Genomic DNA, 25,993 nt, shown 5'->3' with positions numbered 1-25,993 from the left:
GCCCTGATCTCCTATAAAACAAAATGCATAAGGTTAATGACAGCTATTTCCTTGACTATTTTTTTTAAGATTGATTTATTTATTTTATTTCTCTCCCCTTCCCCCCACCACCCCAGTTTTCTGTTCTGTGTCTATTTGCTGCATGTTCTTCTTTGTCCGCTTCTGTTGTCAGCGGCACGGGAATCTGTATTTCTTTTTGTTGTGTCATCTTGCTGTATCAGCTCTCCATGTGTGCAGTGCCATTCCTGGGCAGGCTGCGCTTTCTTTCGCGCTGGGTGGCTCTCCTTACGGGGCACACTCCTTGTGCGTGGGGCTCCCCTACGCGGGGACACCCCTGCGTGGCAGGGCACTCCTCACGCCCACTGCGCGTGGGCCAGCTCCACACTGGTCAAGGAGGCCCGGGATTTGAACCGCAGATCTCCCATGTGGTAGACGGACACCTCAACCAATAGGCCAAGTCCGCTTCCCTTCCTTGACTTTTTCGGTGGCTTTTAGAGTTACAGCTGTGTTCTGGGTTTTTTAAGCTGCCAGAAAGACAACTTACATTTTACTGAGATTCTTCTATAAGCTAGCAACATAATATAGCAAATCTCATATATCATAATATCTTCTATCAAGGAGATAGAAGTTATATTTTTCTATTTTCAGTACCAACAGAAAAATAAACAAATTAAACTTACTTAGGGTCACACAACCAATAAGTGGTTAAAGTTGGGACCCTAAGGTAAATTTGATCCCAAAGCCTTGCTTTTTCAACTATTGCACAGTTGCCTAGAAAGGAGTTTCTCAAAGAATTATTTTAAGAATCACTTATATTAAAATCATCTTGGATGCCTGTTTAAAATATAATAATGGCTACCACTCCCCACTTGCTGCTATATCAGCATCTCTGGACATGGGCCCAGGAAACAAAATTTTGAACAAGCACCCCAGGTGATTCTGATACACAGTAACATTTGAAAACCACTATTCTTGAATGTGGAATTTGTGAAGTCACAGTGAAGAAGATAAATGGTCTCGCACTTCCTCCTACAACTTGGGCGAAATTTTTCAGCTTTCTTCATGGGCTACTCTACTTTTGCCTCTCTCTCTCTCTCTTTTTTTTTTTTTTTTTAAGATTTATTTATTTATTTCTCTCCCCTCCCTCTCCACCCTGGTTGTCTGTTCTCTGTGTCCATTTGCTGCAACCTGTTTCTTTGTCCACTTCTGTTGTTGTCAGTGGCACGGGAATCTGTGTCTCTCTTTGCTACATCATCTTGTTGTGTCAGCCTTCCGTGTGGGTGGTGCCATTCTTAGGCAGGTTGTACTTTCTTTCACACTGGGTGACTCACCTTACGGGGTGCACTCCTTGCGTGTGGGGTTCCCCTACGCGGGGGACACCCCTGCGTGGCAAGGCACTCCTTGTGCGCATCAGCACTGCGCATGGGCCAGCTCCACACGGGTCAAGGAGGCCCAGGGTTTGAACCGCGGACCTCCCATGTGGTAGACGGATGCCCTAACCACTGGGCCAAATTCATTGCTTCTCTCTTAAACAGCCATCAGGGATGGGTTATACTCCAAGTCCTGCTCTTACTTTACAATGCTCTCTGGGTAATCTAATCCTATTTCAAGGATTAAAATCCTATCAATATATTAATGGCCCATAACTCTCTATTTTTAGCACATCTCTGAAGTTTCATAATCATATACCCAAATATTCATCTGCTCATACCATGTTTCATCTCTTGAACACCCTATAGTCACAGTGAATAAAACAAGCCCACATGGAGGTCATCTTATCTCCACGTTCCTTTCCCAACACTTGGGATCTTTCCTGTTGTGTCCCCCCATCTCAATAAAGGGCACTACCATTAACTTAAGCCCCCAAATCCAAAAACTGAGCACCATTCTTGATTTCATCTCTTCCTTTCCAAAGTGCCCTGGTCTCCCTTGCTCTACCCCATTGCTATACCAAAATCCAGTCAGTCCTTACATTTTCTTGCAAATAAACTTGTTTTTCACATTTTTTTGGCTCTCAAGAAAACATGCTTAAAACCACAACCACTTTCATATCATTTCAAGCACAGCAACTAAATAATTCCAAATTCCTTAGGTCCTTTTAAGTTTGTGGGTATCTATCATTTGGGCTCCCAGTACCCAAGCATCTTTCCTATTTTAAAGGAATTCTAAGATGGCTGAGGGCAGAGCCCAGTATCCCACCACAGAAGCTGAAGAGAGGCAGATTTGTCCTGTTCCTGCTCAAACAGATGTTCCTGAAGGGACTTGACTCTGAAGTGAGTGACAAAAGAATCAGGAGAGAGCTCAGAATCCAATCCAGTGGCGGCAGCATCCTCCACCTGGCAATGCACAGTGGCATGGCCACATGTCCTGCGTTGGCAGGGCCACCGGTGTGCACTGTGTCCTGGACTCTTCCTGGGACATGGACTCGACTGAGGTTCTAGCCACATTACTACCCTTAATTCTCGCCTGTTTTCTAAACCTGATTGTTCCCACCAATTCCATCTGGTGCTGATATTCCTCCAATAAATTCTTCTTCCACATAAACAAAACTGGTTTCCATTGTTCTCTCCAAGTACACTAGCTTGGTATGAATGGCTAGCAAAAGAAAAATACACAACAGGTTCAGCAATGTTTGGTAATATCGGCTACTTATATTTAAGAAGGTCTTTCTTTCTTCTCAGTAAACTCAGGTTATTCTGTGTTAATGCTCACGAATAGGAAAGAAGAAAACATGCCCATCAGTATGAAACCCTCCGGCCATACCAAACTGATCAGCAGGTTGTTCTATCTCTTCAGGTAAAGATACATGAACATTTTCCTTTTGTTTATGCAGCTCACATAAATATAAATGCCAATATTAATGTGACCACTTGAAATATACTTCTGGTGTTTTGAATTACAGTGCGAGAATATATCAAATTATTACTATTTTAAATGAAAATAGTGACCGGGAAGCACCTTAGTTGGAATTAAAAGTTTGGTTATTAGGAAGTGGATTTGGCCCAATGGACAGGGTGTCCGCCTACCACAAGGGAGGTCCAAGGTTCAAACCCAGGGCCTCCTGACCCATGTGGTGAGCTGGCCCATGTGCAATCTTGATGCACACGAGTGCTGTGCCACGCAAGGGTGTCCCCACGTAGGGGAGACCCACACACAAAGAGTGTGCCCCATAAGGACAGCCACCCAGCATGAAGAAAGTGCAGCCTGCCCAGGAATGGCACTGCACACACGGAGAGCTGATGCAGCAAGATGATGCAACAAAAAAGAGATACAGATTCCAGGTTCCACTGACAAGAATACAAGTGGACACAGACAAGCACACAGCGAATGGACACAGAAAGCAGACAATGGGGTGGGGGAAGGGGAGAGAAATAAAAATAAATAAATAAATCTTAAAAAAAAAAAGTTTGGTTATTATGATCTAGTGGCAGAGAAATTTAGGTATTTCCAAAAACGTTTTTTCTTTAGAATAACTGTACATTCCAAGTATAAAAATCAAGTGGTTTTGTACACACATTTACAACCATAGATATAAACTTAATTAAAAAACAAAATAGTGTGGGGTAGCTGTGAATGAAGAATAAATAAATTCTTTTTTTAATAATAAATAAATAAATAAATTCATTTTTGTAGATGTGAATTTAAATTTTGTTTCTACCTTTTTGGCTAAACCTTACTGTTTTCCTCTAAAATTGAAATTCACATAAGTATGATACGGTCTGTTAGATTATCATAACAAATACCTATTTTTATAATAAACATCACACAAAGAATATCTTAATATCCTTGGAGATATTAGAGCTTTCTACAATAATCAGAGGATAAATGCTGCTGCTGCTGCTACTCACGCAACATGAAAGTGGCTGAAAGCATCCAGGCTAACCTGCAACTCCCTCCTTTCCGAGCTTAAGGCAATAAAAAATATTTCTGCCTTAGCTCACTGGACTCTCAGCAACTCAGGCTCAAAACAAGTCTTGCCCCGAGTTTCATTCCCCCAACTCTTTTTTTGACAGCTATCAACGTGATCTTTCTAACATCCAATCTGAGTTTTGTTATGCCATCTGCTTACCTTCAATGCTTCAATGCTCCTTAGACAGGAAAGACCAAATTTCTGACTTTGAACCTAAAACCTTCAAACTTGACCCATCCCTTCCAGGCTCATCAGCCCTCACTTGTCCCCTGCTCCAGTGTGACAGCTCCCAAATATCTCACTGTTTCATGGCTACTCTGTGCCCACTGCTCTGAGGCAATGTTTTATGCTGCTTTGCATTAATAATACTTAGTAGATGTTCAAAGGATATCTACTGGTATAGCAGTTGCTACATTTATATCTATCAAACAAATCAGGAGGAAAGGGTAAGCCTTTATGGCTGTTATGAAATAAATATAGATAGGTATAGTAGGGCACAGATTGATTTAAAATATATCTACCTTTAATCTATATATACCTTCAACACAATTTGTGGTCATGAGACCCTTTGTAAGACTTAGTTTGCACCTAAATATTTCTGCATAAATGAAATTCTGCTATATACATGATAATACATTTTAACTTGTCTACAGTTACAGTCTCTTAACTATAAAGGCAGAAAATAAAAGGCATATCCTTCGTTTAACATTTACTGTGATAAACTTGCATACTGAAGGCCCAAAAGCCCATAAAATTGTAGTCATTTCTGAGAAAAGTAGAATTAATGATTCCTATTTCTTAAGGAAGAACATAGATATCCGTCTTCACATACTAGATGGACACAAAATTGCAACATAAATTTTTAAAATATCCGAGTTAATTTACGCATTCATTATTTGGGTATATGTATCTTTCATCATGATATAATTATAAAATGCTGATGCTTTAAGCCAAGAATTTTCCCCTATCAAATGAATCCAGAGAAAAGGTAAGCTTTTATGGCTGTTAATAAACATACAAAACAAGAGAACTTTTAATTATGCTTATATTCTCTCACTTTTACAATATTCAAAATAATATTAAAAGAGAACCATAATGCTACATCAACACTGAAACACCCTTTATAATTTTTTCCAAACTGAACAGATATTACTTTTATTTCCCTCTATCAATGGTGAAATTTTGGGGGAAGAGATCAGAGAAGTCAATTTCAATGAAAAATTTTATTTCCCCATCAATTTTCTACTGAATAGCATTATATAATTTGAAAGGTATTAAAATTTTAAAATTATAACCAAATGATGTAATAAATAACCTTTGATATACATTTACAATGACTTGGCAGGACCAGCTAGAAACTGCTAATTGTAGTTGCCAAATACTGGGTGTCACTGGGTATTCTATAATTAGAAACTGGGGAGCAGCAAAAGCCCTTAAGTGGGAAGAAAAAGAGATAACATGGACTAAAAAGGGGGAAAGTAAGGTTCATAATGCTGATTAAAGTTTATATGGAGGTTAAACAGAACAAGAAAAGCAGAAAAGAAAAAACCTTAGTTTGGATGAGATTCCGAAACTTAACGGTATGTTGGAAGGGTTGATGCGAATCACAGAGCAGGGCTTTGGAGCCAGGGAGGTCTACATCAAATGTTCCCCCTTCTTCTTAGCAGCCTTGAGTTAACCTCTCTTGCAAAGACTAGTTTAGCCTTCCCCTAAATGACCCTGTTAGTCCAATGTCTATCTATTCCAATCTAACCTTCATAATACTATCACAATTATTTACTAAAACCTGAATTTGGCTGTTCAGTCCTTTCTGTTTAAAGTCCACACACATAACAATATTTTTATCAATCCGATCCTAATTCATGTTTTTAGCCTTACACACTCCCCCTTCTGTTACTCATTCCATGTTCCAGTCATCTTGAACCTATCCATAGTCTTTCACAACCCAACATCTCTGCTGTTCCCCTGCTGCAATGTCCGTTCTACCCTTCTTCACCTAACAAACTCCTGCTCATTCTGTAAGTCTCCTTCCTGCTAGGCAGTCTTCCCTAAATCCCCTGGGCAGGTGGTCAGCCTTCCATTGTGCACCAAGGATACTTTATTTAAATCATTTACTCTACTGCACTGAAATTACCGCTTTACCTGTCTCCCACATCCTTCTCTGTTCCTCTCACTGATACTCACTCAAACCAAACTGGGAACACCTCTAAGGCAGAAGCATCTTTGGATCCCCAGGGGCTACTATCAACCAGGTGTCCAATAAGTGTTTATTGAATAAAAAAAATGAAAGACTGCATGAGTGAATGAATGAATGCCCTTGATGGAAGTCTGAGTATCTAGGACCTATGAAGTTTGATGAATGAGACTCACGATAATCAAAGGAAGTGGAAGTAGATGAGAGGATGGATATGATTTCATAAAGTGATAAAATATGTACTGTACATATTTGTTACTTACAGGCCCCAAATGGCTATGAATAATAAATACATACAATATTTACGGGTACAAAGGTAAGTGCATTATTTACCCTAGAGATTGAAACTACTCTTTCTAAGCCATTACCATCTTGATGGGTCAATATATTTTTTGGCACACACTAGAAGATAAAAAATGTGAACTATGTATCTGTCAAACAATAACAAAGTACGGTTTAACCTAGTAAGTGATATCAACTCCTTCTGTGCCTATATAACCCATTTATCTAAATCCTGCTTAGCTGAAGAATTATAGTTCTCCTATATCTAAATAGCTCTTTCCAAAGTTCAGGTAAATGGTTCACACACACAGTAAATAAGGTTACACAAAATTAACTATCTGATTTCATAAAGAAAATAAAACTTTTATGTGACATATATATTTTCCTGGAAAGATACAAAGGGAAAAAATCAGGATCATGACAAGTGAGCAATTAAAACTGTCTAAATATGGATTTTATTTTAAATCCTTAAAAGGAGAGGAACTAAGAATCCCAAAGGAAGCGGCCAAAAGAGAGAAGAACCACTTAAAACACATCTGAAATTTCACCAGAAACAAAGTAACAGAGAAGGAAGAGTTTAAGGAAATATAAACCAGATCTTCAAATACCAACATAAAAAAGGAATGTTAGCATGATAATTTTTTAAAAAGTAAATGGAACACAAAATAGTTAAAATACAAATTACAAAGAATATTATCACAAGGTCCCATCTAAAAAAACAGAAATGGGAATTTATTACCCCAAAAAATCTAATTAGAATTTCTATTGAATATTAGCCTTGAAATAGCCCTAAAAGCTTCTCAGGTTTTTAGGTAACTTACTGATCTCTGGCAGTTGGTATACACCACTCCGGATTAGAAGCAGAGGGAACCCTGACATTTGTAGTCATTGATTTTTAAAGAAATTACAAAGAGGAAACTTAGTCAAACCAAAGTTGCAAGATTTGAAACCTCCCTCCCCTGCTCTTGTGGCCTTGAGATCCATCCACAAAGGACATTAAAAAGAGGATAATTCTCTGCAGAAACATAAAAATCCCAAAGGAAGTAGCATTATGATCTAAATTCATAATACTCTGCTAAGTTATATTTCTATATTAATAATACATGTTTATGACCTATGATAAATATAACTGAATTTGGACTCTAGAGTTTTCTGAAAAATCACCTATTTGCCCTAAGCAGAAGGAAGAAAACTACCTGTTTATAGCTGTTTGCAGTTTACACTTTACTGACATTATTACACTTGGGCAGGTAAATTAGTAACAAATGTCATTAAATTAATTCTTAATTTGTTAAATCCATTAACCACAATGTGAGCACATCTTCTAGGATTATGCAAGTATTTCAAAGTTATTGTAGATGCAATAATCTTATGTACAGGTTTGTATAATAAGAAAAAAAAGTAAAAACTGCAAATAATATTAAACAAAACAAATTTCCAGCCAACACTGATAAGTAACAATTCCATGGGAAATTTTGTTTTCAGTGATATTGGGCTTTTCTTTACATACTTTATCTCCTTAAAGTGCCTCTTCTGGAAATGAATGTTATATACTTCTATGTTTCCCTTACCTTATAATGGTTCTCTTTTTGACCTGCTTTCCTTAGAAAAAAGTAAAACTAGGAAAGCTTATATTCTTTAAATTTTAATATTTTGTAGCTTCACTTGTCCAAATAAATTTAAATTTATGTGAACTATGACAGATTTATTAATGAGCAAATTAAGTTACAAAATGTAATTTATTGTTTCTAAATTAATACAGAGACAATAGTGATGAAGAACATGGGATCTAACCATACTGCCTAAGTTCAAACCCCAGATCTGTCATTTACTAGCTCTGTAACCTTGAACAAGTTGCTTAACCTCCCTGGTCAGTTTTCCTAACAGTAAAATAGTGGAGCTAATACCAGTACCTATCTCATAGGGTTGTTGTGAGTTAGATGAGTTAATAATACAGCTAAAGTGCTGAAAACTGTGCCCAACACGTAGTAAACTCTAAATGTATGTTTGTTCTTGTCATTTAAATCTGTAAAGAGAACTAAGAATGGTGTTGCATATATTTAATTTTACATAAATTTTTCTTTAAAAGCATTTCAGGAAAAAATATCTTCTCCTCCCTTCAAAACTCTCACAACCCTATGGTCTTAACTTTTCCATTTTTTACTTCTCTAGCCTGGATAACAAATATTTCCTAAGGAGAAAGGCTACATACACAAAAGTGATCTTACTCTCTTCTCTAATTCAATAAAACACAACTGTGTTAGCTTTTAGGACATTCTGGAGTTCAGAGCAGTTGTCAAATAATAAATAGAATTATAAAATTGTATTACACTATAATTATCAAAATTCTCTGTTGTTCTTTTCCATTGTCTTCAGCTTATAGAATATACTCTGTCTGAAGGGAGAGAGGGAGGGAGGGAGGGAAAAAAGATGAAATAGCAAAAAAAAACCAAACATTATTATGCAACAGAAATTTATATAATACTACCTTTATCACTTCCATAATAATAGAATACTGTTTTACTGAGAGCACACCAGCGTTTCTGCCATTCAAATCCCAGAAAGCTGTGATCTACAATAAAGGGGGAAAAACAATTTAGATAATATATACTCATATATTCCATAAATAAATGTAAAACCATTTCCTTATATGTAAAAGGAAATGTTAGTTAATATGATCTCTAAGGTTCCTTTGTGCTAAAATTCTACGATTTAAATGATTTGTATCTTCTATTCTAAGAGACAAAAAAAGCTAAAAGGAAAAAAGTGAAGCAGGGTTGCCCATTTATGGGATTAATTGGTATGACTAACCAACGTTCCTGACAGGGGCCATCAAAACAGGCATTTGACTATACTACCTTGAGAAAAATAATTCATCTAGGTCTCGTTTTCTCCTCTGTTATAAGGGAGAGGATAGTAGTTGACCTATATTGTTAATATTTCCATTATCTCTTTCAGCCTTAAAATTCAGCTAAGAAAGCTAAGAAAAGCAAATGGAATATAAATAGAAGATTCCAAAGGGACTACCTGAGAGACAGGCAGAATGATAGTGAAAAGATTTTCTGCTTTTCATTTCCCATATCATAGCACCACTTCCATATTTCATTTCCATTATATATTGGTGTTGAAAGAGTGAGACCATATGGTCAACTCCCAATTATCATAGCCAATGGAGAGAAACTCTGAAATGAATAATAGAAAACCACAGACAATATGCCAGGCTTGAACTGAACCATTGCAGACATGGTGTATGCCAGGTCAGGTGCAGGAGGACCTGCTGCTTAGCTGGGTGGGATAATGGTAAGAAATTATGATAAGAAGTCATGGCCCACTGCTCTCCTTTAAGAGGCAGGAAACAGCTCCTGAATCATTTACAAATAACCGAGGTTGACAACTAAAAACCTGACCAAATGTTTTATTATTAAAAATTATTTAAAGCTAAAAGTTGTCTTTTGTGGTCTGGATGTTATCCAGATTTTCTTGTAGTCTTAAAACTCTTCAATCACTCAGAGAATATTGACTCCACATGTATACTGCAAACATGTTTTATCTAAAGACAAACCACTCTCAGATTTTTCACTGGAATCTTACAGTTTACCTTTTCTGCGTTTTTCCAGGTAGCCAGCCTTTAAAACAAAAGGAAGATCCTGTGCGGCAATTGGAGGAAACTGGTTTCCTATAGGGGAAAAAAAGCAGTGGGTAATTCATTTTAGAAAACTAATTGCCAGATCTCATTAGAGTCAGTATACTTTTAATGACCAAAATTGTTTAAATCCAAGTCTATTAATCTTGTTTCAGATCCATTCCATAGACTAAGTCCCTCTCTTCCTCCTATAAATCTCAAGAACAACAAAAAAAGTTCTATATTCCTATACCTTAATATATTATGATCCCCAAATACAGTAATATTATATAACTGAATGATCTCCAAAGGGCAATACTTTTCAAACTACATTCTGTAAGGAAAAGACTCAGAAACTATTATAAACAAATGCAGTAAAATCCCTGAAAGAAACAAACATTAAAACCTTCAAAAGTCTAAAAGAGTGAACTAAAAGTTATATAAATAAGAAATCGTATGTTTGGTAATGGTTGATAGGTTATTCATTAATTTCACAGGTGGGAAGCCGATTTGGCTCAATGGATAGAGTGTCCACCTACCACACGGAGATCCAGGGTTCAAACCCAGGGCTTCCTGACCCGTGATGAGCTGGCCCATGCACAGTGTGGATGCGCACAATAAGTCCCCTGTGTAGGGGAGCCCCACATGCAAGGAGTGCACCCCGTAAGGAAAGCCATGCAGTGTGAAAAAAGTGCAGCCTGCCCAGGAGTGGTGCTGCACACACGGAAAGCTGACACAGCAAGATGATGCAACAAAAAGAGACACAGATTCCTGGTGCCACTGACAAGAATATAAGCAGACACAGAATAACACATAGCGAATGGACACAGAGAGCAGACAACTGGGGTGGAGGGGAGGGTTGGGAAAGGGAGAGAAACTAAAAAAAAATTTTCTCATAGGCATTCAATGTTTTCATATACTTCATTAGCTATATATTATCATTACCGTCAGCATTTTACTAGAACTCTTAACTAAAAACAACCAATCTAATACAAGTTTCTGTGGAATATGCACAAGGGAAATAGTTCCAAAATAGCTTAGAGAAAAAGTGTTTTGATAGGAAATTTATTACATACAAATTCATCACAGAATTTCCAGCTCTCTTTTTGTTTGCTTATTTTTTAATATCATGGGGGATCATAGTAGTTATAAAGTCATAGGTATTTTTTCTTAGGAAATAAAGCTTAAAATTAGAGCACTACGCCTGAAATAAGAACTAGGCCTAGAGCTGCAGGGTGCCTAAGAGTTACCTCCTGAGAGCCTCTGTGTTCCTCAAATGTGGCCAGTCTCCAAGCCAAACTCAGCATGTAAATATACTGACTTTCCCAAAGCATGGGACATGACTGCCGGGAACGAGCCTCCCTGGTGCCAAGGGATTACTACCTAGTACCAGCTGATGATGTAACTAGAAAATGACCTTGAATAAAAGGGTCAACTCGGACCAGCAGAATATCTCAGCCTACATATAGTATCAGGAGTTAAAAATGCTTTGTGACCTGAATAAAAGGAGGAAATGGAAAGGACAAATGAGTTTATATGGCTATGAGTCTCCAAAAAGAGCCAGGAGGTTATCAGAGGGGTCACCTTTATGCACACCTCAGCAGAGTCCCAGACAGATAAAGTAGATACAACCCCAGGTATTGGTTCTTCTGAGGGCTACAGAGACCCACAGGTTGTATGGTCATGGTAGATGGAGTTCAGTGACATGTCAGTTGGCCCTACTTTGGAGTTTGTGTTCCTGTGTGATGGAACTGGACTCAGATGTGATCTTTGTTCACAAGCCTCTCCTGTTACTTTTACCAGACCTGTGGTTGGCACTGGGGTTTACTGTATACTCAGAGAACCTGAATCTCTGGACTGTCCATGTGATAGCCAGGCCCTGAGCCTCAACAGACTCACAACTCCTACACTCTGATTTATTGGACTTACCCCACTCAGCTAACATGGAGGTGAAAAAGGTCAACCACCACACCAGGGAGCCAAGAGTGCCTACAACTGAAAGCAGGAGAATTGCATCCAGCACCCATGAGGAATCTAAGTCCCCTCTTGATAGAGATGTGGAGTGTACACAACCATTCCAGGGTCCACAGGATGGAGGTATAGAGTATGGATTACAGTGGACTTACTGATATTCTATTCATGAACTATTGTGATTACTAATCGAAGAAAATGTAGCACTGATGTGGAGAAAGTGGCCATGGTAGCTGCTGAGGGTAGGGAATGAGAAGAAGAGATGTGATGTGGGGGCATTTTCAGGACTTGGAGCTGTCCTGGGTGGTACTGTAGGGACAGTTAACGGACACTGTATGTCCTCCCATGGCCCACTGGGTGGACTGGGGGAGAGTGTAAACTATAATGTGGACCATTGATCATTTGGTGCAGAAGTGCTCAAAGATGTATTCACCAAGTGCAATGAATGTCCCATGATGATGGAGGAGGTTGTTGTTATGGGAGGAGTGGGGTGAGAGAGGTGGGGAGTATATGGGGATCTCATATTTTTTTAATGTAACATCAAAAAAAAATAAAGACAAAAAAAGAATAAAAAAATTAGAGCACTAATGTCAATTTCTGGTGGATCAATTTCACTCAGTAAACATAAAACAAAATTATTAAAATATATTTAAAATAGGGCACTGAGTTTGAAGTGTGTATAAAATTTTAGGGACATCCAATGTAAATACATATTTGAATATGTATGTCCAATAAGCCTATTCATGTTTTCTTTTTTCAGAGTAAACTTGGCCTTTACAAAGATATTATTTACTATAATATTTTTGTATATAAAACAGAGATCACATGTAGAAATCCCATCTATGTGAACAAATCATAGTCAATTACTGAACTATAGAAGGTGATTGTGATATAGTTTGTTTGAAAAATAACTAATTGTACTTTCTTAATAATCTAAGTTATACTGGCAAAAGGAAACTTGTAAGTATTGCTACCACATAAAAATATTGGATTCTAGCTAATATAAAAATATTTTGGAAATTTTTGTTTCTAAATAAAATTACTGAAAGTAGAGTGTTTACTTCTCTAAGGAGGATGATAACTTAATTTCTGTGGAAGTCTGCTTTGTTGAGACTTTTATACAACTGGCATGTAAGGTTATTAAGTCAACCACACAAAATCTCTTTGCAAGAAGCATGTGGATGGCATTTCAGACTGGGAAAGCAAATACATTCATTATATGTTATAATTGTATAGCAAGAAAAAGTTTATAAGTAGTTTGTCCACAGTGGTAAAGACAAGAAAATTCTATAAAGAATAACTTTATGTCTTTAAGATTATAGAAACAAACTCTTAAGCACTGTCCATTTTTGGTGAAATTAAACTACAGAAGGAAGAGGCAACTTTCCCACATTAAGGTCTGAGGTACTGCTTTAATTGGACATGAGGAAAGCATCAATTACCTCCACCTAGTTAGATAAGGCTCACTGAGAAGTAGTCCCATGACCCTCTCACTTCCATTGGTGCATAATAAATGTTCTTTACATATATAATAAACCTTCTAAATCTTAAGAAGAACATCTAAATTATTCTGAGGAGAAACAGTTATTCTTAACATGTTTTTTGCTTAAGAAAAATGTTAATTAAATTTCCATCTATTAAATCACAAAAAAATTTGATGTCACAAGCAATACTTATTCTGAGTTCTGAATTCATGTTTCTAATATAAAATCTTTCATTTCTTAGGGAAGAAAATGCAATTTTTAAAAACTGAAATTTCATGTTTCTAAATGTTTATTGCTGGTTTGTCCAATATCCAAGATTTGTTTAGTCATAAGAATGAAAAGTTTATAAATTGTAATCCCTTCAGAACACTTTAGATTTTAAGTTCTTAGAAGAACCATTTAATTTGCATAGTACCTTAAACAGATAAACACAACACTTTTAGACAATAGAAGATGAAAAAAAAAGTTTGTGACAAGACAAAAAAGTAGTAATTTTCCTTAAAAACTACAAATACATTATTTAGACCTCATACCACTACATTTACAATGATCAATAGTATGTTACCATTTAGTAAGATTCCAATTGGTCCAAAGATTTAAGACTATACAAATGTAGGCATAATGATACATGAAGAAAAGGAAATTAAGGTTAACATAAACTTACATGTCAGGCAAACATTTGCCAAATGCCATAATTACACTCCCTATGGGAAAGTATGCAACACAGCCAAATTACACATCATTCTAGTGAGTTCACAGTTATATTACCATCGGTTTCAATATCAAAATTCACACCCCTGTCCCAAAGATAAGATCAGCATTGGGCCTTAGTCCTTTGGCACTTAGTAGGCACTCAGTACATGTTAGCTTTGACTGTTATAATTAAACATTACTATTCCAGTATATGTTACTGTAACTATAGCTATTAGTTCAAATGAATTAAAGCCAAAGACTTTCATGTTCCTTAGAGAATGATAACCTGAAAGATAGAAAAGTATGGTTTGGTAACTACACAAGTTAAGCACCGTGGTTATTTTTAAGCAGTTAAAAGATTTCTTCTTGGTCAGGTGAAAGTGACTGGTGAAGAAATCATATCCTAAAAGGAGAAAAAATTTCAGCACAGACTGAAGGCCAGTCCATTTGTGCTTGGAAGAAAATGTACTATATGGGCTCATTCAAGTGGCCACAAGTTTTCAGTACCTTGAGTAAATAAGGTGCATAACAAGAAAGAATAGTTTTTGTTTTATATCGTGATTATGTATCTCCAGTAGGATAATCACATATATTAAAATTCACAAGTATAACTGGAAATAAACAAAAAGTAAGACAAAACAGAAAGACTAAGCACTAATGAGAGAGAAACCTAAACTTAACTTTGACACAAATGGTAAATTGATACCCAGAAGTTTAGCTTTACATTGATATTGACTTGAAGATCCATAATAAAGGTTATAGAGTTCTGTAATGAAATCCCAGTTCCGCAAATTTGTATCCTTAAGTAAATCACTTAACCTTCTCTGGGTCTCAGTTTCCTCATCTAAAACATGAAAAAATTAAGTCAGATGATTTCTAAGGCCCTCCCAATTCTCCCAAATATGTATCCACACTAACATTTTTCTAATACTTCCAGTAAATAAATGGCCCATGGTCCAGACAGATTCAACATTCAATGTTATCAAATGTGGAAACTGTTCTTTTTTTTTCATACAGCAACACGTACCCTCCTTTAGATCTAGGGTAAAAGTTGTTTTATATCATTTCAAAGGTTTAATTTCTTCCTAGAACCTCAGTCTGGAAAATCTGAAAGAAAATAATATTTAAAATAATTTTCATATCCTAATAACTCTCCCTGCCACATGAAAAATTTGAAATTTCAAATATTTTTGTTGGGTTTTTTTCATGGCAAAGAGAAAAATTATTATGTATTCAATGGACATATCAAATAATAACACTTAAGGGAAAAAAATTACTGCAGTAGTTCTGAAAAATTATGTTATTTTAGCATAGTCCTTTCAGAAGCTTATCATTGCTGTTATCTCCTCAGAAAAGATTAACCAATTTATTTACCACTATTGACGATCTTGAAGGCTATTATGACATTTGCATTTTTAAAAAAGGGCTCATGCCATGTTTGGACACAAAAATGATCAACTTCCAATTAGCAGAATCACTGACTTCCCAGAAGGGTTAAGCCTTGGGGATAAGGCTTTAAAGACTGATACAGCAGCCCATGTGATGACATGGGGGCAAAAGCAGAGGTTGCAATTCATAGATTTACCATCTGCTAACCTCTCCTCCCTTTGTAAAGTGGGGCAAGTCACTTTGAAAGCTAAACAGGTAAAAACTATTTCAAAATATTCCAGAATTATTAAGAGGACACACACTAAAATGAACGGAGTACTAAAACAAAATTCAAAAAGCCACAGAGCAAAAGTATGTGTGCATTATAGTATCCATAGAGTTATATTACCCTTCCCATTCACTTAAAACTGTTTGTTTTATTTTCAGGTATACTAAGAAAATGGCCAGAATCAGAACTATCATATTACATACCTGGAGATTGTTTCTTAGATAAATCTAACATAGGACTGCTTGTCTCTTTCTCACACATAAAATTAGATGTAAAAAAGAAATATCTTAAAAATTTCTTGCTCTTTGGTCTAATGGTAAACAATTAAGGTATTGCATATTATGAAACATTAAACTTGTTCTTTACAGAATTTAAAAATGTGATTTTAATCTAAAATTTCCAGAGTTACTGATTTGTGGAAACCCCTGTAAGAATCCTTCAATTATTTCTAGAGATGACAGTATATCAGTATACTGAATCAATTATTTAAAAATAAGATTCAATATAAGAAATGTCACTTTACAGAAATTATTACTCTTTCACATATTTATAATACAGGGTACCCTTTATGTTTTTATATTTTGGCAAAAGTTATTTTTTTCCTTTATTAGAGAAGTTGTGGGTTTACAGAACAATCATTCATAAAATACAGGATTCCCATATATCACTCCACAACCAACACCCTGCATTGGTGTGGAACATTTATTACAACTAATGACAGCACATTTTATAATTATACTATTAATTACAGTCCATGATTTAATTTACGGTTCACCATTTGTATAGTATAGTTCCATGGATTTTTAAAAAATTGTTATTGTTACCATATATACAATCTAACATTTTCCCTTTTAATCATATTCACATGTATAGTTTAGCGCTGTTAATTGTGTTCACAATGTTGTGCTACCATCACCACCATCCATTACCAAAACATTTCCATCACTCCAAACAGGAACACTGTACATTTTAAGCCCTTACTTCCCATTCCCTATTCCCACCCTACCTGCTAGTAACCTATGTTCTAAATTCTAACTTCATGAGTTTGCTTATTCTAATTGTTCAAATTAGTGAGATCACACAGTATTTGTCCTTTTGTATCTGGCTTATTTCACTCAACATGATGTCTTCAAGGTTCATTGATGCTGTCACATATATCAGGACTTCATTCCTTTTTTTTTTTTTTTGTCTTTATTTTTTAATATTACATTCAAAAAATATGAGATCCCCATATACCTCCCCGCCCCCCTCACCCTACTCCTCCCCCCATAACAACAATCTCCTCCATCATCATGAGACATTCATTGCATTTGGTGAATACATCTCTGAGCACTGCTGTACCTCATGGTCAATGGTCCACATCATAGCCCACACTCTCCCACAGTCCACCCAGTGGGCCATGGGAGCACACACAGTGTCCGGTAACTGTCCCCACAGCACCACCCAAGACAACTCCAAGTCCCGAAAACACCCCCACATCACATCTCTTCCTCCCACTCCCTACCCCCAGCAGCCACCATGGCCACTTTCTCCACACCAATGCCACATTTTCTTTGATTACTAATCACAATAGTTCATGAATAGAATATCAGTAAGTCCACTCTAATCCATACTCTATTCCTCCATCCTGTGGACCTTGGAATGGTTGTGTCCACTCCACATCTCTATCAAGAGGGGGCTTAGATTCCACATGGATGCTTCAGTCATGTTTTGACATCACACCAAAGGCAGTTCAGTTTTGGTCTCTATCCTCATTATTGATCACACTAGCAAAATTTAAGACAGTAAAATAGTCTGAACTCTGAATATGTACATACTTTGCTCATGAATATTTGAAATATATTAGAAAAATATTAGAAAAACAAAAAATATTTAAAAACCAAAGGATATACATTCCACTCAAATTCCATATGGAATGAATGATGTACCACAACGTATTCAAAACTATCCAGATATGGTAAAATCTTATGATAAATATTCCATTACATGCTTTTCTAAGAATTTGGCTTTAAATATATCATGTTATCTGAATAGATCATAGGGTGTGTGTATATATATATGTGTATATATATATATATTCTCACTAAAAAAAAATACTTTCTACATTATCTTCTTAATATTAAAATAACAGTTATTAAGTCAGCTAATTCTATTAAATCCCATTCATTTGAATTACCTCAGCTCTTATGCAAGACTCATAGTTCTAACATATTTTTTAAAAATATCAAAAGATATCTAATTAGGAAAAAGAAATAACTCATAAAATTCCTCAGAGGATGTTGAATTATGTAAATTTAAGACTTGGTCAATTTTCTCTTACAAACCAAAGAAACCAGGTATGGTGCTATAATTCCACACATGGAAAAGAACTGGTACAATCATTAATTTTGCTAAATAACCTTTAAAGGGGTATTTATAGGAGAAAATATTTATATGGATGTCACAAGAAAGAACTGAAAATCAATAAGAAAAAGATAAACTGTCCAACAGAAAAACAAGCAAAGAATACAAACCAGGCAATATTCATAGAGTACAAATACATAAACAGGAGAAAAGATGCATGTTTACTGAACTTTCTCCCTGTTCTCCCACCCTCACTAGAATGTCAGTTACATGAGCTCAGAGACCACCAGTTTCTAATCCACTGTTGTATCCCAAATGCCTAGATTTGTACATGGCACACAGTAGACATCCATTAAATTTTGCTGAATGAACAAATGAATAGATAAGTAAATCTCACCAAAAATGGAAGAAAGCAAACTAAACCAATAACATCAAACAATGGGACAACAGGAAGCAACAGTACTCTCATGAATTGCTTTAGGGAGTAAAACTTTTAACAGCTAGGGAATTTGACAATACCATAAGAATAATTAAACTCCTACAAAAAAAAAAAAAAAAAACACTGTAGGTTCATAACGATACGATGTATGTCCCTGAAGATACACTGAGACACTATTTGTGGAAGCCAAAGAAATGGAAAATGTCCAGTAAGGGGAACATTATGAAACAATTTAAAACAATGCTATAAATCTATGTGTATTAATGTGGAAAGATAGGTACTGATGTAGAGGGATGTCTAGATACTTTGGTGAAAAACACAAGCTGTAGAATAATATCTATAGTGATATATCATTTTTTAATTTTAAAAAGTTGTTTCCATATTTATTCTAGCTTATATCCATTTGTTCAATTCAGGGAAAAAAAGTCTGGAAGGGTACATTCATAACAGTTATAAGTTCTTACTTCAAAATGTGCCAAATGTATGATTGCTATGGACCATGTTAGTGGTAATAGCCTGATGATATTATCTCATAAGTTGTAACAAATGTTCCACAACAGTGTGGTGTGTTGGTAAAAGGGTGTTGTATGTGAATTCTAAACATGTGCGTGACAGTTTGTAAACTGACAACTTCTGTGATAAAAATATATTTTTAAAAATAGGGTGGGTTGAGGAAATACACCAAATGTAAGATACAGCCTATAGTTAGTATAACTTTGACAATGCTCTTTTATCATTTATAACAAATGTTTCCCAAGAATGTAAGGTGTTGGTGGTAGGGTAATGTATGGAAGCCCTGTAGGATGTTATACATGTTTGTTTTATAAGTTCACAACTTTTACTATACACTTATTGTTTATGCATGTTCATGCATGAATGATATACTTCAATAAAAAGATGTTTAAATTTTTAAAAACTGAAAACAAGTTCTTACTTCTGGGAGTAGTTTTGTGGGAGGATGAGAACAATTTTCTTTTTATTTATTATAAGCATGTGTTACATTTAAATTTTTACATAATACAATTTTAAAAAACAAAAACTCTACAATTTAATTAAATTATAATTAAAATTAAATCCATTTATATTGTTAAAACCATAGCCATTAAAAATTATAATCACTAACCTGGAAGATTTAATCTGTAAGCATGATTTTCTGGTACAATAATACAACTTGAAAACAAACTTCCCAATTCAAAATAAGTTATTACTTTGAGAATGTTCACCTACATGGCTATTCTTTAAGCCGGCCAAGTCTCTCATACGCGCACAAGTTTGCAATCTGCTCGGAAGGTCCTAGACCTCATTTTTCCCACTTACCAGGCCTTTGTAACCATTAATGCCTGGAAAGCTACCAGGTTACCCTTTAAGATACAACTCAATTTTTTTGAAAAGCCTTCTCTGTTGTAAACTATTGAGAAAATTTACAAGAAAACTGATTTGTTAAAAAGATTAAAGGAATATGTTTGCTCTGATAAAGATAATTCTAATTTTTACCAATGATTTTCAGTGTTACAAAAAAAAGTCACTAAACATGAAACAAAACAGCCACTGCTTTTTAAATATCCAAATATTTCTAAATTTTCTAAAAATCTCCACCTGATTATAGAAATATAACCAAAGAGTTCAATATAAACCTTGTTCTGGGAAAAACACTGAAGGATTTTTAGAAGTCTGCATGTTCTTGGTTAGGAAACTAGAATTTATGAATTTATGACCAATATTTAGAATTTTCAAAATTGTCCTTAATGACACTGTGGTGACACATACAGGTCACTATATATCCTGCCATAACCTACAGAATTGAGTGGGAGAGAGTGTAAACTTCAATGTAAACTATAATCCATGCTTAGTGGCAATGCTCCAAATGTGTTTATCAATTGCAATGAATGTACCACACTAATGAAAGAAGTTAATGTAGGGAAGGGTGGGAGGTGTGGGGAGTGGGGCATATGGGAATACCTTATATTTTTGTGTGTAACACTTTGTGTAATCTAAGTACCTTTCAAAAAATAAAAAATATATTTAAAAAATGAAATGTATCATTTTTTATATTGCAAAAATAACACAATGTAGTTTTTGCTCTATTTTACCTTAAATGGCTTCAAATTGATTCATGTAAAAACATGCATGGAAATAATTGTACCAGGCTATAACTGGTATGCCAAATTCCACCTGGAAATGAATTTTATGGCCATACTATAAACTTTTAAAATCCTGACGTTTTAATAGATATACTGACACAAACCTAAAACATAAGAGTTCTAGTAAAGGCTGCTATAATAAATCTGTCAGGTTCTATAACGCCTACGACAAATCCATTAATATGAATGATGTACACTTCACATAGCACACTACACAGCAACTGCACAAGTTATGTCATCTCCATTCTGAGTAGCAAATCAGTAATCAATATCTGTAAAAGCAACAGCTAATCCTTTGTAAAATCACTGGTTCAGTGATTGAAGAGTTTGCTCAATCCACATAGTTAATCCCTCTTCATCTGCTTGAGCCCTCTATTTATCCCAGACTGTTACATTGCTAGCTATGGCAGATTAATACATCGCTACATGCTAAACATGACCTGACAATTGACAACAGGATATTGCTGACAAGATAAGCTCTGCAAACACTGGCCTTTTAAAAAGAAGGCTTAAAATTAACATTCAGAAACCCAAAGTTTACAAATAGGCTCACCACTATCCCTTCCCAACTCCAGTCACCCGATTTATTGAACTTACACTCCTTGGGAAATGTCCCTATTTTTTATTTTAGCAAATATTCTGGCTTATTCATAAAGCATGTGCTGATTAATTTCTTTTAATGAAGGTAAACAGAAGTTTTCTGACCAAGAAAAGAGGCCCATACGTAGAGAACCATTTGGAAAATTCTTACACATGAAGGAAAAGTGACTATTCCCAGTTAATGGTACTTCAAAGGGCTATACTTGAAAATCTCAAAGAAGCATATTAATACTTAAAATAAAGCTTTAAATGGGAAAAAAAAGATGTATCTTCCTACTGAAAAGTCATTAAACAATATTATAAAGTATTCTGTGCTAAAAGAAACAGATAATTACAAGGTTATAAAATAAAATAGTTTCATCATCCCTAGAAATTAGATGATGTGATAGATTCCTCCTTTTATTTAAAAACCCAACATAAATTTCCTTAGCACAGTTATCTCAATCTAGATATTCTATGCATCCTTATTTGAAATCACTTGACAAAAACAAATTTATGTCAAATTAAAAGTCAAATTGTTTCCTAAGCCAAGATACTGAATAAAATTAAATTTTTAAAAAGATAACATGAATTATCTCTGGTTAGTTGTACCTAATTTATTTGGAATATCAACCAAGTTATTAAACCTTATACTTTTCATTCCTACCAAGACGAAGCAGAGGCCTCAAGGAAGGCTGAGAAGGAACAGTTCGAAAGGAGCAGGAGAGAAAGGTCTGACCAGCAGCCAAGGACACAGAACTGTAGGGGAGGAATGAAGACTCAATAGCAGCAGTTACTGAATTAAAAATTGTTCACTGAATGTGGAAATGAGGAGGCCTTAGTGAGATATCAGGGGAGAGGTAGTATGGGCAGAAGTCAGACTAAGGAATTAAGCAATGAACCAGGAGAAAGTGGAGACAGGAAAGATGACTCGTCTTCTAAGACAATCATTTAGCGAAGGGGAGAAGAGAGGGAACAATAGCCAGAGAAAAAGGCATTTCTAGTTCACTTTCTAATTCAATATTCGTAGCAATATTTCCAATCTCCATATCAAATTACAGTTTAATGCAATATCTAGTCATCAAAATAAGTCTATACTGGGAGAAAACTGATAATTTTTAACCCTTATTTAATAATAATAAATTCAACATAACACAAAACATTGAAACATAATAAGTCATGAAATAAAAACTAGCATTTGAAAATTTAGGGTGACCTCTCCAATGCAAAACAAAAATGTCTTAGATGGTATGCTGTATATTTTAAGAATGCAATCTTAACTGTAATAGCTTTTTCAGACATTAAGCAAAATAATTTGCTAGTCAGTTGAATTTGCTATAAGAATAATTACAGACATCATGAAATCCTATAAGACAACTGGCTGTAATTAGCCTTACTGAAGGAAGCTGAATAAAAAGACAGCAATACTAGCTTCAATATCACAGGTGATCTGTCCATGTCAAGAATATGGCATATTAGATAAGCAGGGAAGTTTGCCAGCAGCTCAGAAAAACAAATTCCAAAAATCTTTTGAATCATAAAAATTACTTAGAGGACACAGTCACTAAAGCTGGTCCATGGCATTCTTGAAACAGTGATATTTTTCTGGTACATTTTAAATTATGACATAGCAAAATCCAATTTATGCCTAACTTTAAAAAAATACATCTATTGTACAAAGTATATACTTACTCATTTTGAAATATTTTCAATTTACTGACCTTCCTACTTAAATTGCTTAAAACTCTGGGCATATGATTATTTTAATATTCTCTCTCATACACATACATACACACATATATAAACACATGCACACACAGGCAATGCTATCCAAAGTATCCTAGAGATACTTGATGATTCTTGACTGAATTGTTTCTATCATGTTTGCAAACATGACATCCAGTCTCTTTTTTTTTTTTTACTCTCCCCTCCCCGCGCGCCCCCCACCCCCGTTGTCTGTTCTCTGAGTCTATTTGCTGCATCGTCTTTGTCCGCTTCTGTTGTTGTCAGCGGCACGGCAATCTGTGTCTCTTTTTGCTGCTTTATCTTGTTGTGTCAGTTCTCCGTGTGTGTGGCGCCACTCCTGGGCAGGCTGCACTTTCTTTCGCGCTGGGCGGCTCTCCTTACGGGTCGCACTCCTTGTGTGTGGGGCTCCCCTATGCGGAGGACACCCCTGCGTGGCGCAGCACTCCTTGCGTGCATCCGCACTGCCCGTGGGCCAGCTCCACACAGTCAAGGAGGCCCGGGGTTTGAACCTCAGACCTCCCATGTGGTAGACGGACACCCTAACCACTGGGCCAAGTCCGCTGCCCCCAGTCTCTTTTTTGTTTATTTTAATGAAGATGTCAAATACTCTTTACTTTATATGAGAAAGCTGAAACCTAAACAAACAGTTTGAGAACTGAATATTTAGGGGAAAAAAGTAGTTGATTCTTACCCTGGTAGACTCTGCTATAGTGACATTGGATACATCCATTGATATGCCAATCTATTAATATTTTGTATCCATTTAGATAAAAATAACTCATAATGCATATCAAGAATAACTGTACAATAAAAAATATCAATAGCATAGTCATCCTTGATAGAGAGGAAGAAAAAAATAAGTCAGAAGTTACATGACTCCTCCTGTCAACTTCTAAACTTCATTGTGAGTTCTCAGCTGATTCAATTTTTCTAGACTTCACTTATCAAAGGAGAAGCATAGACTAGATAATTTCATAGGTTCCTTCCAATTCCAGTATTCTATATTCTAATAATACTAAGATATGTTGATTTGTGAAAAAAAGTTTATTAAAATCTTATGGTTTATAAATGTTTTATACATGTTAGGGAAAAAATAACAAACTGAGGCAAGTATAACTGTTTAGCTAAGACTGACCTAATAATAACTGAAAGGAAATAAAATCATAATTCCTCCCAGGAACCTTCTGGTTATGATTTATAACACAGCAGTCATTTTATTCTACTGTTTATATTAGATGATATAAATTTCCTCCAATACAGGGAAAGAAAGCATTGTTCTGTGTTAATATGCCAAGTTATCCCTAGGTGGAAGCTGGTGATAGGATTTTAGCTGATAATGAAGACTCAAACCAAAAGGTACAGCAGACAATTCTAATCAAAGAGCCTGTTTTCTAAAGCTCTTCTCCCAGACTCAACAGAGAAAATAAATCTGGGCTCTTGTCCAAATTAAGCTTTGACAGTTTAAAGGGAAAGGAAGTCAGTAAGTAGAGTTCCAGAATAAAATAGACCTACTGTACATCTAGATAAGTTGGTATAATTGATAATCACAAAGTTATAGTAAACTACTAATACCACTGAAGGTATAAGACCCAGGCTGGAGTTAACTCCAGGAATAAGCCTGTGTGTGTACTGAGTAGAAAATGTTATAAATATGTATAAAATATTTACACATTTACTAAAAGGGAATACTTATATTTATGTACCCAGCTTTCTATATGTTTGCAATTTGGTATTTACTGTCTTCTGTTATAAAGTGGGAATTAAATGTATAAACCTGACACAAGCAGCACTGATACAGTTGATTCTGAAAACATGACCATATTTTTATTAAAATGAAAGCTGAAGAACTTTTATTCAGGCTATTCTCTCAATATGTAGCTAAAAGATGACACTGGAAAACCAATGAATATAAAGCTGCATTTGAAAACAAACAGGTTTGGGGAGATGCCAGTTGGGGCATAAGTTACTTCAGGGTAGGCCTGCTCAAGTTTTACTCATCTTCCTATTCCAAACTGCATAATGCCTGGAACATAACCGTTCAAAAAATGTTTGTTACTTAGATAAAGATACATATTTTCAGGATCATACTTTATACCAAAAGATTTGGTTTACTGTTTAAGTTATATAATAATAATCATGTTGGACCACAAGGTCAAATTATGCCTTTAGAAGGAAATAAAACTGTAATTTAAGTCAATGACCCCTCTGAAAATACTGAAAAACCAAGGCCTACTGAATTTTTGGTATACAGCACTTTACAAAGGACTTGGCAAACACTCAAAGACCAACCAGAGGAAATTCCAAGTGAAACTCAATCCATGTGTGTGTTTGTTTTGTGGGAGCTGAGTATTTTTATGGCATGTAACTGTAATTGGTGACAGACATAAAATATCACTTTATAGTTATACCATATGTTCATTCAATTGTGCATGAGTCTAGAATATTTAACTGACACACTTTAAATACTAACGGGAAATTCTGCATTCTCATGATAACGTTGGTTCCTGTGATAATGCTTAGTCGAACCTACCCAAGCTTTATACAGTTTTATTACATAAATCCACTGATGGCCTTGATGAGTCCTTTTTCATCTATAAAAGACTTGTTAGCCCATGGTGTTTGAGGATTAAATATTCTCTGGATGGTGTGGAGTTTAGAAACCCTGAAACAAAGGTATGTAAACATGTAGGCCTACAACTAGCAGCCACAAGCATTGCCTTCAGGCCCCTTTATTATTGTTGTCACTTACAGATTGTCTGATGGCACCAGAACAATGGAAGAGATACCTACCATTGTACATTTCTCTCTTCCTGTCTAACCACTAAGGGTGAAAAAGGTGAAAACCGTCATTTTTTCCATTTCAGGTTACATGAACTGAGGTTTATTGCACTCCTGAGAATGTAGACCAGATAATTTGTTATCTGTTATTTGT

The 25,993-nt window shown here is 35.5% G+C and overlaps 1 protein-coding gene across 1 annotated transcript in view; it reads right to left on the bottom strand.

The window, feature by feature from the left end:
• The window catches only part of SKAP2 (src kinase associated phosphoprotein 2), a 184,930-nt gene that overhangs the window by 62,507 nt on the left and 96,430 nt on the right, over window positions 1-25,993 (bottom strand). The window contains exons 5-6 of the mRNA XM_004484801.3: window positions 9,985-10,062; window positions 8,875-8,958 (exon numbers count right to left, since the gene is read on the bottom strand). Of these exons, the coding sequence (XP_004484858.1) occupies window positions 8,875-8,958; window positions 9,985-10,062 (162 nt within the window). The remainder of the gene's footprint in view (window positions 1-8,874; window positions 8,959-9,984; window positions 10,063-25,993) is intronic.

Source organism: Dasypus novemcinctus, chromosome 5, assembly GCF_030445035.2.
Source record: "Dasypus novemcinctus isolate mDasNov1 chromosome 5, mDasNov1.1.hap2, whole genome shotgun sequence".
NCBI lineage: Eukaryota > Metazoa > Chordata > Mammalia > Cingulata > Dasypodidae > Dasypus > Dasypus novemcinctus.
This window is presented reverse-complemented; position numbering and strand designations above follow the sequence as displayed.